We start from the raw sequence: 18,343 nt of genomic DNA on the forward strand, positions 1-18,343 counted from the left end.
TGGCTTGGTGCTGGAAGAACAACGGCTTCCCGTGGTGGAGACTGCGGATGGCGGTAAAGGCCCGTAGCTGGGCTCGCTGGTGGCCATTTGTCCAGCCAACCGTTAAACCGGATCCTCAGTTGGTGGTGTTGATATTTTTAAGTCGTAATGACATATTATTTCCGAGTCGCAGGGCACAATCTCGAGGCGGTCAACGATGAAGTAAAGCTCGCTTGGACTCGGCGCCTACCAGTGTTCCTCGATCGAATCGCCACCAAGAACTATGTGCCGGTCATGACTGATGATCAATGAAGAGACCAGGGCATCGAAGAAGTAAACTCTTTGAGCACAGAGGAAACCTGATAATCCTAGCATTTGAGAAACTCTTTTTCGAGGTGCGGAGCGATAGCCGCAGACAGATCTGTGCGAGATAAGTACTTGTAAAAGACCTTTTGAAGGAGCTTGGGCCGGCCGCTGTCTAACGATAACCATAATTTGACCCGGATGAAGCTCTTGCATTAGGATCAGTTTGGATCTGGTGAATGAGATGGAGTTCGTTGATGGAAGTTGAGCTGAACATGGATGCGGGCGCCAGTTGTGAGCTAGACAGGCATAGACATAGGCTCGTTAACTTAGGCCTTTGAAGCCCAGTTCCTGGTCGGCGTGGCGTGTTATGGGCATGCTGACTGGCCCCCGAAGCAAGGAGGGCCGGCCAACGGCGCCTTTCGCCTGGGTGCTCCATCTCCATCTCACCTGCGCATCTTTCAATCCCAGCTGTGAGTACGGAGTAACCCAACATCTACATCCACCTTCACCTGCTCGCTTCAGCTTTTCCATTTTCCGACTTGTCCTGTCTTGTATCTGCTTGTCGATTGAGCCCTTGTTTCCCGCCAGAGATACCCGTGAGCGTTGTTGGCTTCCTTTCTCGTTCAAGTCGACGTCCTCAGTCAAACAGGTGACGATTGTCTCAAACGGACCCTATCAACAAATTCCCAGCCTCACAATTCTTCGGCGCTCCTATCCCTAATCACCTGTTCGCTCGTTCACTCCGGCGAAATCTGTTTCGGTGTCTGCGAAGCATTCCTCTCCTTCACCGATCTCACTCCTACCGCTCCATCACCAGTAAATAATCCTCGCGAATAATACCGACACTGCTGCAGGCTTTGTTTACAACCTGCGGGAAGCCTCACCCTAGCCCCTCCTTCACCAACGACCATGGCAATACACTGCACCCAGAAGTAAATATCTTTACGGTATAAGAGTGCATGCGCAATCAAATCCGCGCATGCCCTCAATGAATCAGCGCAGTTGAGGTCGCTTCAGAATGGGCTTTACTAGTCGACGCCCAATTCTGCCTGCGCCTACCGACTCCGAACTAGGACCAACTGACGATACTGGACTGGGAACGGACATTGGTACCGATCTCTCGCGGCGAAGTGACAAGACCTCAGATACAATTCCAGACGACGGGACTCCAATCACCATCACTACTGCTCCCAAACACAAAACCACCGGCAAACTCACAAAGACCCGGCAACAATCCCAGACTTCTTTGCTTATTGAGTACTTTGAAGCTAGCAAGGCCTCAGAATCGGGAACGAGACGACCCAGCTTGCGTGTGCGATACACTCCCTCACATTCGCGAAAGAATAAAGAGAAAGGAGAGGGACACATCTTGGTCACGGAATCAAAGTCTGCACGGCGCCCTTCGCAGAGTCACCGCATTGTCCTCGGTGGCAACGAATCTCTAGTTGAGAACCCCGTCACGAGCAGTATCAGTTCCTTGGGTCCTGCTGAGGACCTTATACCTGCTGCACCTGTTGAGGTTGAAGTCCTACACGACAGCCGCAGCGAGCTTTCGGATTCGACCTCTTCTCCGGGACCAAGATACTTCGAACCAGAATCGGAGATTTCGTCCATGCCAGCTGAAAGCTCTCTTGGGCCAGATCAACCTATCAGCATGGCACCATCCAACCAGACCGGAAGCGTCGCAAGGGGTAGCTCTTACGATGGAGCCACCCTCAAACCACCTGTCATCCTGGCCGACCGCAATTCAAGCAATGAGCGCATTACGCAGAAGGTGATCCAAAAGCTCAGCAACAAGCCTAGAGTGTCTGTCGGTGGGAAGCGCCACTCCAGCGGTCATAGTGGCAGCCGCAGCAGTGTTAGCAGAGAGGCGGAAGCAGGAAACCATGAAGCACGGATTCATGTTACCAAGCCTGTAGACGACGACTCCGTTCCAAGCGCAACCGGTTCTAGCCTTGTCAGTGGTTCTCATTTGTCTGCCGACCCTCGGCCAGCCGATCAGCGTTCAATCCGTTCAGGTGCCTCAAATGTTTCCATTACGAATAACCCGAAACTACTACAAACGGTTGAAGATGCTATCAGGCGGCTGATACTCCCCGAGCTCAATGAGCTAAGGCGGGATCAAAAACACTCGCATCGTTCACGCCATGACAAAGTGAGCGATCCCTCTGACATTTCCTCAAGTACCATCTCTCGCGAAGACGCATCACGACGCAAATCGTCAGGAAGCAAGTCGAAGCGTCGTGTGAGCCGCGACTCCGAGTCGGGGCTGCCTTCAGGATCCTCCCGGCGCCATAGACACCACAAGACCGTCGACTACGATTCGCCATCCGAGCAAAGCTACGAGCAGTCGGAGTCCATCGACAGCAACAGCGTTCGTGATGAGAGGAAGTCACGAAAACATCGAAGTCATCGGACCCGCGATGCTGCTGCAGGGGCGCTCGGTGCCGCAGCCCTCACCACGGCTGCTCTGAAGTCGCATGACTCTGGCTCGAGTCTGGAATATTCCGAGAATCGCAGAAGGAGAGAAAGCAAGAGCAGAAGCAGCCGGACTGCCAGTGCCACAGAGAAAGAAGATGCGTTTCATAAACACCATGTTCCGCCTATGCCGTTTGTGAGCGAGATAGGGACGGACCTTACTCGCAGCTCGCTGCGATCCTCTAATGACGGTGGAGCTGAGACGCCGACGAGACGTGAAGTTCGTGAGGTAATACGTGGTTCCCCTCTCGAGCTGTCATCTCCTGGTTCCTATACACCTACACGAAACTCCTCCGATCTCAAACGTGGATTGGGTACCCACCACGGCAATCTTTCGGAGCATAATCTGTCCGGACATGATCTCTCATCTCGAAAGGAAGTGCCGAAGGAAGATGATTTCGACCACTCGCGCGAGGTTGATGACATTGACTTTGCGACACATGGCTTTGCCGCCCTGACCGACCCTGAACGAGCTCGAGCATATGAGAGAAATCTTCACCAGCAACATCCCATCAGAAGAGGACTCAGTCCGATACAAAGCGTGGCCAGCTATCAAACTACCGAGCCCAACCGCAATTCTATGATGCAACCAAGAAGCTTAGAGTCTATCAATTCATTGAAGAAGAGTCAGCAATTGGACGATCAAATATCGATATCCTCGTTGTCGTCTCCACCAAGCACCGATCTTGCGCGATCAAGGCGACCTCATGGCATCAGTTTGGAAAATCGCAGTGAAATTCTGAACCAACATGGCGGATCTGTTGAGACCACACCCCGACAGGCTGATTCGGATGTCTTTGAGGAACAACACCTGGAAAATGAGAGCTATCGCGACGCTCCCTATATTGACAAAGTCACTGCCGGACAACAAGTCGCGAAAGTGTCAGGCGCGTCTCCAGAATACATTGAGTCACCGATAGGTGTTGAATCAGCAGTCGCTTCGTTGATCGATCCTTCTGTTGTCGATGTTGGCAACCAATACTCGCCACGCTTGAGTCAAGCAGATTCTATTAGCGTTCGCGGGGTCGAGAGTCCTTACCATTCTCAGCATGGTAGCCCTCTCAAGCACGAGATATCCCATCGAAGCCTCAATAAGCGTGGCCATGCTGGTGCAATAGAAACAATGGTTTCTCCTCCACAAAGTCCTGCACGTTCAGTCGAGTATTATGATGAAACAGGGGCGAGCTCGGCTCGGACAGCCACCCAGCAACCAAGGAATGCAGCTCCTGATCAAGTTGAGCGCTCGCCTGATTCAGATATCACCACGAATCCTTCAATCATCCGTGGGCCCATTGGTGGTCTTGCACAAGGCAGTACAGATCATTGGCCATATGATCCGACACCCCCACGCTCACATGCTGAGCTTGTGCTTCCGCCAGTCAGTCGAGACATAGGCTCTGCTGGCGCCGACTTGGTCCCACAGCCTCTGTCAATCGAGCGTGACCATGACCTGGATCCGAAAGTTGATTTATACATGAAAGCGCCACCAATGGCAACTCCTCCAGGGGCTAAAGATGAGGGCTATGAGACAGGAGCAAATGCTCCATCCCCCGGTCTGTATTCCAATGGTCCTGGAGGTGCAAATGACACTTTTCCTTTGAATTCCGCTCTTGAAGACGACCCTTTCACGACTCAACGAGACAAATATGTCAGTGGCCTGTCGCACGGCCTCTCCCCTATGTATGACAGTGCCATGGGCCGTGGTCGCGACCACATCCAGTCAAAGGATATTGTTGCTCTTATGGACCATTTGACAGTTCGTGATGCTCAGCGAAATGCAAGAGACACCGAGATCTTGGTGACACTGGTTCGGAGCGCGGCTGAGATGCGCAATTCTTTTGAAGATATGAAGAAATTTATAGCTGAGCAGGACGAGATGATTCTGGACACGGCTGACAGGCAACACGAGCGGACGCAAAAGATTGTCAGTGGACCTCGACCACAGCCCACGACGCCTCATGCCACCAACTCGGCTGCATCCGAGGAAGAAATGCCTTCCAAGCGGCGGAATGTCTTCCAGCGAGCTCTTCGGGGGTTGGGCGCCAAGAACACTCAAGAGTTGCAGAACATTGAAACAATGTTGATGAGACTACTTGACGAGGTGGAAGCTCTTCGAACCATGCAACCCACCACCATCACTCAAACCCAGCCGAGATCTACCAGTCTTGCCTCTGCTGATAATGCTCAGCCTCCTACAGATACCGGGTACGAACCTGAAGGGCAAGCTGGGACTTCATCGACTGGTGACCGATCTGGATTTTTCTCCAACAACTCTTCTCGCCAAGCAGATTATCGCAGCTACAGCTTACATCGGGATGCCGGTAATCGTGTCAGCACAGTGATGGAAGGTGATGAAGAATATGACGACTACGCTGATGGTCTCGGTGGAGCCGCTGCTGGCAATGTGCAGACTGCATCGCAGGCGACCCCAACAAGGAATGATGGGGTTCGACAAGTCAGAGGGGGTTCTGTACCGTTGAACACCCCTCCTCGCACGCAGAATCAGAATGTGGCTTCGTTAAGCAATGAAAATACACCTCACCATTCGGTTGGTGACGGATCTGGACGAAAGCACAAGTCATTCACGTCATCATTCATCCCCAAGATGGTTTCACGCTGGTCTAAGACCACTGCCTCTACTGACAATTACCGGACGAGCAATCAACGAATTCGTCCTTATTCGGAAGTATCTCACTCTGGGTCTAACCTGGGAGAGTACGACTACGAGCATGATCCTCAAGGCGACGACCGCATTCGGTCGCAAGGTTCGTTCCAGCCAGAGCAATATCCGGAAGAGGAGAATCGACCACCGTCGCCATTGATTCCGAGCCAGATTTCAGACAACCCGAAATACCAGGCTCACCGAAACAGCATCAATCTTCAACATCCTCAGCCACGGCAAGGTCCAAGTGGTCGCTATCAGTCTCGACTAGAGTCAGAAGCCCAGCTTTACACTGATCAGTTGTCGCCGACTTCACAGACATCGTCTCATTGGGAGAATCATCACTCGGGACTGCACGATCCAAACCATGGGGCGGCGATGTATGGAGATCATCTCAGCCCGGTCTCTGATACCACACGTTCTCAGGAACATGGTTTGAGTCACGATAACAGAAGCGTGGCATCATCTCAGGGACCGCCACGGCCGCCAAAGATCTTGAGTGACGAGCCTTTGGTGCCTCAACGTCCGCCAAAGGTCTTGATGAGTCCACCTCCGTCCAACAGACAGCAGACCTATGTGGATCACGTGGCTGCTGCCAGAGCTGGCAGCCCCGCCTTCGACAAGGTATGTTCGCATCTTGGCTTGGATGTCTCCTGAGTGCTAACCATTGATTTTGTAGTCTCCTGTCGCAGCATTAAGATCTCCACAGAGTCAGGGGCGAAAGCCGTCCGGACCTAGACCGCTTACCACGACAGGTGGCTTGAAGGGCGATCTGAATGCTATCAAGAGGACTCGCTTCAGAGGCAGTCCAAACCAGATCGATAGTGAGGATGAAGCTGCAGCAGCATACTAATATACTTCGGGAAATGACTTGTGTGACAGAGTGAAATTCTCATGTCTGCGTGCTACATCCATGCATATGTCTTTATCCACGGAAACATGACGTGTGCCCACTGCTGGCGAGTGGAAAAGCTTCGGGTTATTGGCGTTGGTGTCAAAGATTGCGGCATGATTCTATTCGGCTCGGTGGTTAGATGAGGTTGCAATCGAGTGGACAAAGTCCTCAGCTTTTACGACGTGGGACTTACTCTTAGCCGGCGTTAGAATTGGACTGGGTCAAAAAAGAATTAGGAGCTTGGAGCGCTGGTTTCGCCTCCCTTTTGGACCGTGTTGGCTGTGAATGCGGGCGAAAATACTGAATAATACTTTCATCGGCGCACCGTTACGGTGGACATCCTCGTTTGGTCGCCGTTGTTAATGAGGCAAACTTCTCCCCTAAATCAACAGCGTTACTGCATTGCGAAGCCTACGTCTAGTTTCAGCGTATGTGACTTTCAGTTCAGGAAGGCGCGATCAGCTGGAACTGCTTACGGACAGGCATTCAAGCCGAGCAGACTTTCCTTCTTCTCTTTGATTTTATTTCCTTTCCAAATTCAAACAAATCCTCGTCCTTCAAATTGTGCTGATGAGGTCGCTTCAAAAAATGGAATCACCTCCTCCCAAAAGAATCAAGCTCTCGCGCAAAGGTGTAATCACGATCAACCTTCCCAACCCTGGCACACCACTCACTGCGAACTCGGTCGGTAACGCCCTGAAGACAGATCCACCTGCCATCTATGTTGAAGTTCAAGGCGGCGAGTTCCGCTTCAAATGCGATGCCGAGGCATTGAAGCAGTCGAGCTACTTCGCCAAGTATGTCCTGGCAGCGGGTCTGATTGCGGTTGAAATCGTCCTCACCGTTCCCGAAAGAATTGACCTCGACGACCTCAGACTCGCACTCTCACGGCTTCACAAAGACATCAAGCATCGCGATGGCAGCATTACACTCGAGCTCAAGCTTGCGGCAAAGGTTCGTGCCACAAGTATGGGAAGGCAAGGCTGCGTCGGCAAGTTTATGATTGGCCAATCGGGTTGAGCGAGGCTCTCCCAAGAAAGGGGTAATAGTTGTACTGCTCCAGGTATTCTGCCGTCTTTCACTCGCCAAGCTGCTGAGTGAACTCGGCCAACATCTGAAGGGGTTCTGCGTCAACAGACCAACCTACGAAGAAAGAGAGAGCCAGAAAAATTGGGAACAAAAAGGGCTACAAAAAACGAAAACAAGAACAAAAAATATGGTTCGACTACTTTACCTCCGTTTCATGCTAAGTTAATCCCCTCAGGGAGACCGCGCACCAAGGTAGAACATGTACAAAGTGTTCCAACCCAGGGTAGGCCCAACCGCCGAACCGTACACACAATACAAACTCCCCTTTTTTATCGGGCTGGGACTGGGACGTGGACAAGGTACCCGGAGTTCTCCTGTAGCGCCGTGAGACGTTTAACCCGGTTAGGGGCAGTCATACAGGGTTGACCGGAGGGACCGACGATTACTGAGTACGGCAGCATATCTTTGGAATTTATCTTGATTGTTGGGTGGAATTTGAGGTGGTTGATTGATGAACTATGATTATAGAGACCGGTGGAGAAGGACAGTGAAGGAGAGCTGGAAGAGGAATGATTGGAGGCTGGGAAGGGAAGTGAAGGGAAGTGAAGTGAAAGAATACCAATGATAGGCGGTGACGGATCGAGTAATGAAGATGATATGGTATGGTATAAGGTGCTGCTGGACCGGGCAACATTCTCTCCTACAGAGATCGTTTCTTCCTGGACCTTTGCCTCCGCCATATCTTCCATTCACTGGGATCGTCTTCACCATCAGATCTTCTCTGCCTTGGTCCGGACCTCGCTACAAGTTCCCCAGACGTTACATCCTTGGTCTTCGCTGGGCACTTACTCAGTCAGATGTCAGACGACAGACCATGGGAATCCCAGAACCTGCACCATTAAAAGACATGGCGTCCGGCAAGGAGAAGTGAGTCTCTCGCAGAACAGTCCTTCGAGCTGTTGAAATTTGTCTGTGAGAAACTGATCGAATTGTAGTAGGAATCCATTCACCTCGCGCATTGTGAAATTGGTCGATGAAGACGGCATCGAGATCTTGTCAGTCCATGAAGCAGTCTTGACTCGCTGTGAGGCGTTGGCAGAAGATTTAAAGCATCTGGGAACGCTCGACGAGGACTACACCATATTGACGTCACCAATTGCGAAGGATGAGCTTAATGAGTTGGTTCACTGGCTCTACATGGGAAAGCTCAGTTGTGATCTCGAAGAGTTGAAAAATCTCCCCGATGCTAGGATCAACAATGTCGTGGAGATACTGGTAGGAGTCTACAGTATAGCTGAATCGAAAAAGATGGGAGACCTTCGAGTTTGTATCCTCGACACCCTTCGCGATATCTTCGAATTTCATTCACCCCGACCGACAAGCTTGACCTGGTTCGCTATAACCGGTGGTATGGGCGCGGAAGTCAAGCCTGTACTAATAAAGCCCATTGCGGACGAGATTCGTTGGGATGGTTGGGGAGACTATCTCGCAACGCACAAGGATGTTGAAGCATACTTGAAGATTCGGCCTTCCTTTGCAGTCGAGCTTAAGGCTATGGTAGCGGACTCGCCGTAGATCAAAAAGTCAGAGCAGGATTGAAAGGTTTCATCATACATTTGGACCGTGTCAACCCGATCAGCACTTTTATCAGGGTTGACGATGACAACGGCGCCTGGATTGGACAAGGAGACAATGCTCAGGGGCTAATGCTGGGGATGATACTTGGAAACAGAAGGTCATTGTTGGCATGGTATGGATGCTCAACGGGTCACGACAGCGAGCGGCTGGATAAGCAGCGGACTGAAGCTGTCTTTGCTCAAACTCGAGGAGACAATATGGACGTCATTAGCTCTGCAGTCTTCGAAGAATTGAAAGTTGTTGATTTCGAGATGTCAAGGTGCCTTTCTTAAAATGTAGCCCAGAACCACTACTCTTCTCAACTATTCTCATGACCGAGTCACGCTAGGTGTAAGTCTTTTCGATATAATTGAAAGCATTACTAGTAAGGTGGGATTTTTGACTTCACTGTCCTGGAGATTATTCACTTCACTCTACTCATATCAGTCGTGCCCCACTGGTTTTGTCTCTGGATAGCAGTCCCTCCCTCTTCTACACCACAGAAAGCCATTCGCAACCCAGTCTCGTTGACGCACATCTTCGTGGTCCACATCGACCGAGCCTCTTGTCGAAGCATACTTTCTCCAACATCTTCGCTGAGCAAGCAGCCGCGTCACAGCTATGGCACTTGCTCGTAAAAAGAGGTGAGATCAGTCTGAGAAGTCTGGTCAATTCATGACACTGACATCCACTTAGCATCACATTCCCCAGCGATGTCGTACCTGTCACCCTGGGTCGCGATCGCGAGGGAATCGTCATCCACAAAGAGATGCTTTACCAGAGCCCCATCCTCGCGAGACAATACGACGAATTGATTCGCCTCTACCCTGACGCGTCTGAGCGCCCACCACTCGCTTTTCCAGAAATCAGCAAGCAAACGGCGGAGCAGCTAGTCAATTGGCTCTATTTTACCAATCTGTCATACACTGCGGCGGATTTGGCGAGGACTGGAGAGGAATGCTTGAAGACCTGTGCAGAAATTATCGAAGCGTATCAGTTCGCCATTGGCCTGCAGCTCGAAGAATGGGCGAATGCGCTCCTCGATGCCTTCTGCAAGGCCGCGATGGAGGATATGCCATGGATCAAATACTGGGTTCGGCTTAAGGAGGCGCAGGCTTACGACGAGGGCTTGAGAGACCTTGTCATGGCGTTTCTGGCTATTGCAATCCGGAAGAGCGGTTGGGAAGTCTACACCAAAGAGGTCAACACCGAGCTCGTGGAAACTATCAAGGCTGATGGTGAATTTGCCGTGGAGCTGTGCAAATGGTTGTTGCATAAGGAGGACGTTGCGGTCGAGGTGAGGCAGAAGAAGAAACGCTGCAGGTGGCATGTTCACCAATTCACCAAGAAGTGTGGAGGAAAGGCCAACGACGAAGAGGACTAGCTACTAGTACGCTGGAAGATTGAGTCGAGAGGAAGCAGAGGATCGACACTTGGGCGGTTGGACCAAGTTCATTGGATAGTGGCTGTGTCGCGGGAAAGTCTTTGTATGTGGCGGACACTGGATGTCATGAGTACGTAGAATAATTGAACAGGCGGAGCGTATTCCGGCAGCTGCTTCGGAGCCTTACTGTTGTGCCTTCATACATCGCTTCCTTTCAGGTCGTATTTCCAGCCCATCTATATCAAAGCATTTAAGCTGTCTTCCTGACGATAGCGACCGGTCCCACATATGCGTGCCTTGCACGAAAAATGAAGTAGGTCAAGGCCAACAGGAGCACACCTCCATACACAGCGATCGCCCAGTTCATCGACGCAGCTGGGGGGTTCGGGATCGGTGGGAAGAACGCGAAGACGTAGACAACGGCGCAGAAACAGAGGGAAGCGATGTTGATGGGCAACCCGGCCTTGCCGAGGTTCATCTTCGATGGAAGAAGAGGCTGGCCGCGGAGTCGTCTCAAGGTAACAGTGCCAATGGACACCATGTATGACGTGAGCAGTGCAACGGTACCAATGGACATGATGATGTTGAACGCAAGGGCCGAGCCGATGTAGATGCAGTGGAAGACACAGGCCCAAGTCGCAGAAACCATGATGGCGACGACGGGGACGTCGTAGCCGGCTGGTACGCGCGAGACCCAGTTGTTGAATGGAACTCCCTTGTCTCGCGCGAAGGAGAACAGCTGACGTGATGAACCCGCCATCGTGGTCAGGTTGCCGCAGATGTTGAGGATGATCAAGAGACATGTCAAGCCCGAGGCTCCACCCTTGGAGCCCGTTGCCGTGTAGAAGACTTGAATCACGGGGTAGCCAGTGGCCGAGGCGAGGTCTTCGCCGAGATCACCCAGTGTGTAGAGGAATGTACTGGACCAAGAGATCAGAATGCTGTGGACCCAAAGGGGGGAAACCAGGGGGAAGGGGGTGAACAGAACAAGCTTACACAAGCATAAGAAATCCGAGAGCGCCGTTCACAACAATCGTCCAAATCATGGCCCGAGGGAGCATTTTCGAGGCGTTCTTCAGCTCTTCCGCCATATGTGCCGCAGCGTCTCCGCCAACGAGGGCGCCAGCGTTCGTGATCATCCCGACCAGGCAGGCAACTCCAACTGGATGAGGGAAGAATCGTAAGTCCAAGAACATGTGCAAGGATCGGATCCATTGAACTTACTGCTTCCCCAAGACCCTCCATCCTGGAACGACGTCCAGACTTGCGAAGATGGAGTCCTCGGAGCCATGACCCATAAGGGGACCATAATGGCAAAGAAGCCGGCAAGGTGGAGCACCAAGATGATGCCTTCAACCAAGGGGAGGTGCTTTGCCAGAAAGATGTTGAAAAGGGCAACACAGACAGAGATCCCCATTGCCATCAATGTCCCATGCCATCTTTGTGGTTGATAAGTGTCTGGATAGTTCAGGATGATGAGGCCTTGTATCAAAGTACCGGCCACGTAGGCCCCAATCGTCGTTCCAACCTGATAGCCTAGAACACCAAGCCATCCGATAAAATATGAAAGAAGCCGTTGCACCCGTGGAGGCGCAAATTCCGAGACCCAATGGTATTGTCCGCCTACACTCTTTGTCAGTGCGTCCTTTGAGACTTTGTGCTTCTGGCGTTTGAGAGTCGTACCTGACGTCGGTGCCATGGACGCCATTTCGGCCATCGAGATGCCGACCAAGAGGAAACCGGACCATGCAGCGAGAAAGGTCCAAATGAGACCTCCAGGACCGCCATTCCCCAGGCCGAATGCCACAGTCGACAAGATCGTCTCCCATGTGCTCATGATGATTAGGGCAAACCCGAATATGGTGACAAAACCAAAGTTTCGCTGGGCAAGCAAGGACGTCAGTCTCAGGCTCGTTCAGAACGAAACATCACCTAAGGACATACCTTGAAAAGTTGTTCCTTGCCCAGACGTGCCATGTCTCTCTTGTCTGCCACAGTACCGGTCTTTTCGCCAAGGACGACCTCATCGTTGTATTCGAGGTCGGGGTCGACATTGTATCCAGCTGACTTGTCCATCTCTGTAGAATAATTCATAGTTTGGCTTGATTTACAAGGAGAGCAGAGAAGAAGGCGAAGATGCTGGAGATGAAGTTAACAAGAAAATTGGGCAAGCGGAATTTGGCACAGGGCGAAGTTTCGGCAATTCGCCAAATGTTGTGCCACGCGATTGTCTGGGCTCGCTAGTGCTACATGTATCTTGCCATGTTGCTCTCGTCTGGAGGAGACTAGACTAGACTGGCCACGGTGCCTGCAAGAGGTTGCAGCAGAAGGCAATGGTCCATACTGTTAGCGACCTGACTACTCTGATTAAACCATGAACCCTGTCCCGAACGTTTCCGACCCTGCAAAGCATTTGTATCAGCACAGGCCTCGACATGAGCGGTTCATCCTGCGAGGCTCGTACCTTCTTGATCTCCAGATGACAATCCCATTTCCCAGGTCTACAGTCCAATCAGGCTGGAAAAAGCATGAGGAAACATGTGGACAAACAGTGAGCATGCAAGCATGTGCACGAATTGATTTCTGGCTGATTGCGAATGTCCCCACTCATAGTATAGCCTCTATGCCGACCCCAGTCGAAAGTTCAGGACGAACAATTGGCGCTCCTCAAGGCTGCCTGCACACAGCTAGGTTCTAGATTGCGTATTGTGGTTTCAAAAGTGGTTTTATCAGCAGACTGCCGGAAAAGCGCATCAAACGCGCATGTTATGGTCTTGTGGGTCTCTTTCGTCGCAATCGCTAGCCAGTAGCCGTCAAGACTGTGCACCCCATATTACTATGTACGGAGTAGCCTCTCTGCTGTTTATGCAACTATCGCACCGCGCGCATACCTTTGGGCCGCAATTTGTTCGTGTGGTGCTAAAGAAAGTGACCCCTGTGAGCGGCATTTGATATTGTATGGATAGAAGTTGTCGGGGGTTCCCTCTCTGTGGCAGATCGCCCAGTCATCATAGGTGAATGATGGTGACTACAGTATCGGCTACCACCAGGATAGTGGGGCCGGGCGATCATTGCCCCTGCTTCTCTAGACCATGTGGGTGCCATGAGGAACGACAAGTACGAGTACAGTACTTGTACTTGTGCATACAAGTAGAACTTGTACAAGCACCACGAGTAGTATACCCAGACAACCCCATGCCATCGCAATCATCCCAGGAAATCGGCTAGCGGAAATAGTCATGGATCGTGGCTCAGATGCAACCCAACTAGGCGGGCTAGGACCAACCAGGCATATGCTCCACGATGCCCAGACAGGATAGCTACTATAGCTGCGTTCTGTACCGTAGAATCCCGGATAACACGACAAGGACCGCACGAAGCAGTGTCAGGGCAGTGACACGGCCAGGCTCTGTGGCATAAGGGTCAATCCCTTTTCGAAGTTGGGCGTCCCCCAGCCACCAAGGCAGGGGAAGTCAGGGGGGTGCGCAGCCTGGTTAGCCCCAGGCACGATCAGACAGATGTTGTAACGCTGCAAGCAACTGAGGTACAGGAGGTTTTATTGAGCTCTCAACCACGCTATACCTACAGTAGAGTCCAGAAGACGAACTCTTAAGATCCCTCGTTCTACCGCAGGGCGGACAATCTTGAGCCCCAACAACTCTCTCCGTCATGTCTGACTCTTCGATGGCCGCGCCTGTGTATGGCCCGCGACCTTACCCTATTGGCGAAAATGATCACCGAGGAATCGTCATGACAATAGGTGTCTTGTATATCATATACGCCTTCATGATCCTCGGCATGCGTCTGGCCAGCAAGTATAATCACATGGGTGTCGATGACTGGTTGTCCATTGCTGCAACCGTATGTTCGACATGTGCTCATTAGATCATCTGGAAAAGGCTTACAACCTGCACAGGCAATTGCTGTACCACAGTTCGGAGCTGTTATTGCAGCGACAACCAACGGAAGCTTTGGCTCTTCCTACAGTCTGCTTTCGTTAAGCGATACCAACACAGTTGCTCGTGTAGGTCACCTCCTGAATCTCATCAGGATGTTTGTGCTAATGGGAAACCAGTGCATCCGTGCAAGCGACGTACTCTTCCTCCTGGCGATATTCGTCGCCAAATGCTCCGTCATTATGCTGACCCGACGCTTGTTTGCCGCCCAACAGCATCAAAAGCGTGGTATGTGTGAGATAACCATGGGTCTGTGTGCTGCATGGTGCCTAGGCTCTATCCTGGCAGTCACAATCGGATGCAATTCCTCGGGTGCGATTCATTCAGAGAGCGGAGGGAGATGTTCAGGCCTTGTATGTCGTGCTTCCCCAGCTCTTTGTTCGCTACAACTAATCACAGTCCTAGGTCAAGCGCTGGACCGTTATCGGAGTGCTCGATGCGTTGCTTGAAATCCTTATCTGGTTCCTCTCTCTAGTTGTGCTTGTTCCTCTCCAGATGAGTTGGCAAAGAAAGTTGCAGGCATCTGCAAGCTTCATACTGAGATTACCGTAAGACTGCCCTGATGTCGAACATTGAGCTAGAGGCTGACCAAAAGAAGCATTATCATCTTCATCGGGCTCAACATCAAGTATGTGTCTGTCTTCAACACAGCGTCTGATGCCGGAATCGCGCTCACATCACCTGTTCTTTTCCGTGAATCCCAACTGCTTTACGCTCTTTTCTCTGCCGCCGTGCCGGCTTTGAATCAGTATCTACGCAAACTAGATACCACGCACGCCACCCAATTCGGGTACCGGACAGATCAATACGGCAACGAATCAAGCGGACGGGCCTATGAGTTGAGCCGTGTAGCCAAGCAGACAAATCAAGGAAGCATGACTGGCAACAATGGTATTGACGATATCAATGGCTCAGGAGCAAAGAGTTCCGGCGCCGACTTCAGGAATGCTGGATATACACAATACCATGCAAGAGTTGATGGGCCAACAATGGGCAAGGCTCATGATGGGATCTCCAGTGCCTCGCAGGAGGACGGTTCTGTGGGCAGGAATGGCAGTGAGGAGCTCATCATCCGGAAGGAAGTGGCGTATGAGGTGCGAGACGAATAGTAGTGTAGTGTACGATTGGTGGCCATATCGAGGTCCAGGGGTAACTGGTTGAATAGCTCGTCAAAAGTATGCTGTAACATTATATCCTCGATCAAGATTCGTTCAGTTTTGCTAGGCTCGGGATAACATGGGCATAGGTGGTTTTGCTGTCAGTTCACAAGATCCGTACCTGTAAATTACTGGTACCACCTGGACGAATCTCCTGACAACTCACGGAGACCCTTGGCATTACCCAGATGCATCGAGCATTAGAGCGGGTCCAGTGGCGTTGAAATTTGAACCAACTTTGGCTTTTTGGCTTTTTGCCTTGCTTGGTATGAGTCGTTGGCACAAAGGTGAAAGGGTAAATGTTGCATGTCACGTTGGTGTTACGTTGAGTGATTGATTGCAGGTACGAAGGACTATGGTCAACGGTTGCGATGCGAGTGCCAGAGACCACGGGACTGGCAGCATCGAGGCGAGATTCCTGATCAGGCAACTGTGCCGAACTGAATCATAGGCTTGGCAGAACCCTGGGTTTGCGGGCCAAAACCAGGCCTTGCAGGGTGACTGACGGTGACCTTCGAGCCCCTTTTCCACCTTCTCTTGAGTCTTGGAGCATGCAGCAGCTCACGCCATCAAAGCAGACAGATCAATTAGATATCTTCAGGCATTTCCCCCGACTTGGTAGGGGGTAATCAATCTTCCATTCCCGTCCTGACGCTATCATGTCTGTCCGTCCTGCCACAAAGGCCGACATCCCGATGATGGCCGCACTTCTGGCCGCCTCCTTTGGCCCGGACCCGCTACTTCAAGTGATGTTCCCCTACCAGTCTCAATATCCTCAGGCGTATGTGCAGGCTGTCGAAGAATATCTGTGGTGCTGCTGGTACGACCACAGCAAACGTCTGTTCGTCTCCTATTACGAGAGCCCCACAGATGATCAACAAGATGAAGAAGGACCTGGCGACGAGCAGCAACTGCTCTTACGAAAGACGAGACCGCTTGTGAGACACAACCAAGTCCTCACAGGCGTTGCAGAAATGGAGCGAGTGGGAAAGGGATGGGAGCACATCTACGGAGTCTGGGGGAGACTCGATCCACGTATGTTTTCAATTTGCCATTCATTGTCCCGTTCTCTTCTTGTTCTTGATAACTGCCCAGCCATGTCCCCTTGAGAGTAGCGAGAGTGTATTGATTTTTGCGTCCTTACCTTGCCAGGTCTTTTGATCAAGCCTATACTGCGGACTTTCTACGCTGTCCGCCGACGCCTGTTTGGCAACAAAGCAGCGGCACGACCGACACGGGAAAACCCTTCCCCCCTCACCTATTGGAACTTCTTGCCGTCTATAATTCCATTTAGCAGCCAGTTCTTCAGCGCTCCTCATCGACAGATACACTGGTCCCTAGAAAATCTCGCCATTCATCCTGACCATCAAGGGAAAGGCTTTGGGAGCAAGCTTGTAAAGCAAGTGTTGCAGGTGGCCAAGAACGACCCTGTCGGTGATTTACCAGTTTGTGTCGTCGCTGCGGATGGTAAGGAAGGGTTCTATAAAAAGTCTGGGTTCGAATATCTTGTTGGCTGGATTAGCAGGACGACGGATGCCAATGGCCGTGATAATCCTCTGAGAGCGAATGGCGTCGGCGGAGGGGCTGTGCTTTGGACGAGATGATGACTCTTGAGACTTGGAGGAGGTCGAGCAGGGCCAGGTTGCATCCAATCTGGAGCTCAATATTGCGGAAGAACAGATCAACTGACGAGGTCACTTGTGCAAGGAGACATCTCGATGCAGCAATTACTGCCATGCTGCAGTGATGCAGAAGTATAGGTAGTCTAAGAGATGCTTCCCACCCCGCTGCTCTATGGTGGCTTCTTTCACTTCTACTTCACTGCAAGATCATGTGTACAAATGTACCGGTTGCCCCGGGATTCCTCAGACTACACCAACTCGCTAGACTTGACTTCTTTCGCTGATTTCTCCATCGTCCGGCCTGTCAAGAACTCAGCTTTGTCCCAAAGAGCCTATTCTGTCTGGCTGACCACGAAGTCTGGCTCGCAACGATGGCGTTGACGCGCAAGAAGAGGTAAGATTTGGCTGAGGAAAATCACGTAGTGTACAGTACTGACGAGCCGCATGCCAGTTTCCTATTCTCCAACGAGATGGTCACGCTTGCGTTGGATGAAGGCAAGATCGCTGTACACAATGAAGTGCTCATGCAGAGTGCATACTTCCAACGGTGGCTTACGCCCATGGAACAGACACCCGTAGCAAAAGGCGTTTTGCACATACAAGGGTACAAGAAAGCCACAGGCATCGAAATGGCGAACTGGCTATACTCTGCAACATCCTCCAGCTTCACTTCTGACACGCTGAATACCACCGGCACAGAAGCGGTGGAGCGTGGTTGGCGACTTGTCGATGCATACCGGCTTGCTAGGGATACCGAACTGGAAGAATGGCAGAACCACCTGGCTGATGCTTTCTTAGAAATAGCGGATCAAGACGTACCGTGGATGAGATACCTACAACGTCTCTGCACACCCGAAGAGCCCGATACTGGGCTGGTCGGACTCTTGTTCACAGCGCTTGCCCGGGATATTCGCCGTCATGGCTGGGAAGAGTACATGAACAAAATTGAAACGAGCTTAGTGAAGGCGCTTCACGGGAATGGCAAATTTGCTACACGCCTGATGAAACGAGTACTGGAGTCGGAGGGTGTGAGCGAGAAGAGTTTCAAGGCAACGAGTTGCAAATGGCACATTCATAATCATACACCTCAGTGTGCAGGCATCTGAGGCCATGCGGTTGGTTTGCCGGTCCCGTACTGGCACTTGAGCTCATGGAGGCATCGAGAAGCCACCGACATTGGCTGACTGAAGCGAGAGGCCTGTGAATGAAGATTCAAGAAGGCAGTACCGTATCAAGGGAAAATGTTTATGTTTTGCCA

General features: G+C 51.6%; 7 protein-coding genes across 10 annotated transcripts; 6 read left to right on the forward strand and 1 right to left on the reverse strand.

Moving 5' to 3' along the window:
* The first annotated feature begins 754 nt into the window (after positions 1-754).
* PV05_01362 lies at positions 755-6,731 on the forward strand. Of its 2 annotated transcripts, XM_013466338.1 has the most exons (3): positions 755-6,049; positions 6,105-6,249; positions 6,308-6,731. In XM_013466338.1, the coding sequence occupies exons 1-3, from the start codon at positions 1,304-1,306 to the stop codon at positions 6,310-6,312; spliced, it is 4,896 nt and encodes a 1,631-aa protein (XP_013321792.1). In that variant the 5' UTR covers positions 755-1,303; the 3' UTR covers positions 6,313-6,731. The 2 variants fall into 2 exon arrangements, with proteins under 2 accessions (XP_013321792.1, XP_013321793.1); XM_013466339.1 differs by having other exon boundaries at positions 6,105-6,731.
* Positions 6,732-6,908: 177 nt separating this feature from the next.
* PV05_01363 (uncharacterized protein) lies at positions 6,909-8,924 on the forward strand (the record flags this gene model as incomplete). The annotated part of the gene is made up of 3 exons (XM_013466340.1): positions 6,909-7,274; positions 8,056-8,276; positions 8,345-8,924. 3 exons carry the CDS (start codon positions 6,909-6,911, stop codon positions 8,922-8,924), a joined length of 1,167 nt encoding a protein of 388 aa, XP_013321794.1.
* A 663-nt stretch (positions 8,925-9,587) lies between these two features.
* Positions 9,588-10,350, forward strand: PV05_01364 (uncharacterized protein; the record flags this gene model as incomplete). The annotated part of the gene is made up of 2 exons (XM_013466341.1): positions 9,588-9,610; positions 9,663-10,350. 2 exons carry the CDS (start codon positions 9,588-9,590, stop codon positions 10,348-10,350), a joined length of 711 nt encoding a protein of 236 aa, XP_013321795.1.
* On the reverse strand, positions 10,324-12,556 carry PV05_01365. 2 transcript variants are annotated; one of them, XM_013466343.1, is made up of 5 exons: positions 12,295-12,556; positions 12,034-12,232; positions 11,575-11,973; positions 11,347-11,512; positions 10,324-11,270 (listed from the first exon to the last, which is right to left on the reverse strand). In XM_013466343.1, the coding sequence occupies exons 1-5, from the start codon at positions 12,442-12,444 to the stop codon at positions 10,601-10,603; spliced, it is 1,584 nt and encodes a 527-aa protein (XP_013321797.1). In that variant the 5' UTR covers positions 12,445-12,556; the 3' UTR covers positions 10,324-10,600. The 2 variants fall into 2 exon arrangements, with proteins under 2 accessions (XP_013321797.1, XP_013321796.1); XM_013466342.1 differs by having other exon boundaries at positions 12,034-12,556.
* A 1,190-nt stretch (positions 12,557-13,746) lies between these two features.
* Positions 13,747-15,499, forward strand: PV05_01366. 2 transcript variants are annotated; one of them, XM_013466345.1, is made up of 5 exons: positions 13,747-14,211; positions 14,267-14,374; positions 14,426-14,659; positions 14,712-14,854; positions 14,905-15,499. In XM_013466345.1, the coding sequence occupies exons 1-5, from the start codon at positions 14,020-14,022 to the stop codon at positions 15,413-15,415; spliced, it is 1,188 nt and encodes a 395-aa protein (XP_013321799.1). In that variant the 5' UTR covers positions 13,747-14,019; the 3' UTR covers positions 15,416-15,499. The 2 variants fall into 2 exon arrangements, with proteins under 2 accessions (XP_013321799.1, XP_013321798.1); XM_013466344.1 differs by having other exon boundaries at positions 13,747-14,374.
* Positions 15,500-15,711: 212 nt separating this feature from the next.
* On the forward strand, positions 15,712-17,252 carry PV05_01367 (uncharacterized protein). Its single transcript, XM_013466346.1, has 3 exons — positions 15,712-15,758; positions 15,807-16,498; positions 16,616-17,252. Exons 2-3 carry the CDS (start codon positions 16,123-16,125, stop codon positions 17,065-17,067), a joined length of 828 nt encoding a protein of 275 aa, XP_013321800.1. The 5' UTR covers positions 15,712-15,758; positions 15,807-16,122; the 3' UTR covers positions 17,068-17,252.
* Positions 17,253-17,456: 204 nt separating this feature from the next.
* Positions 17,457-18,191, forward strand: PV05_01368 (uncharacterized protein; the record flags this gene model as incomplete). Its single annotated transcript, XM_013466347.1, has 2 exons — positions 17,457-17,479; positions 17,537-18,191. The coding sequence occupies 2 exons, from the start codon at positions 17,457-17,459 to the stop codon at positions 18,189-18,191; spliced, it is 678 nt and encodes a 225-aa protein (XP_013321801.1).
* Positions 18,192-18,343: the final 152 nt, after the last annotated feature.

This window comes from Exophiala xenobiotica (assembly GCF_000835505.1).
Source record: "Exophiala xenobiotica strain CBS 118157 unplaced genomic scaffold supercont1.1, whole genome shotgun sequence".
In the NCBI taxonomy this organism is placed as follows: Eukaryota; Fungi; Ascomycota; class Eurotiomycetes; order Chaetothyriales; family Herpotrichiellaceae; genus Exophiala; species Exophiala xenobiotica.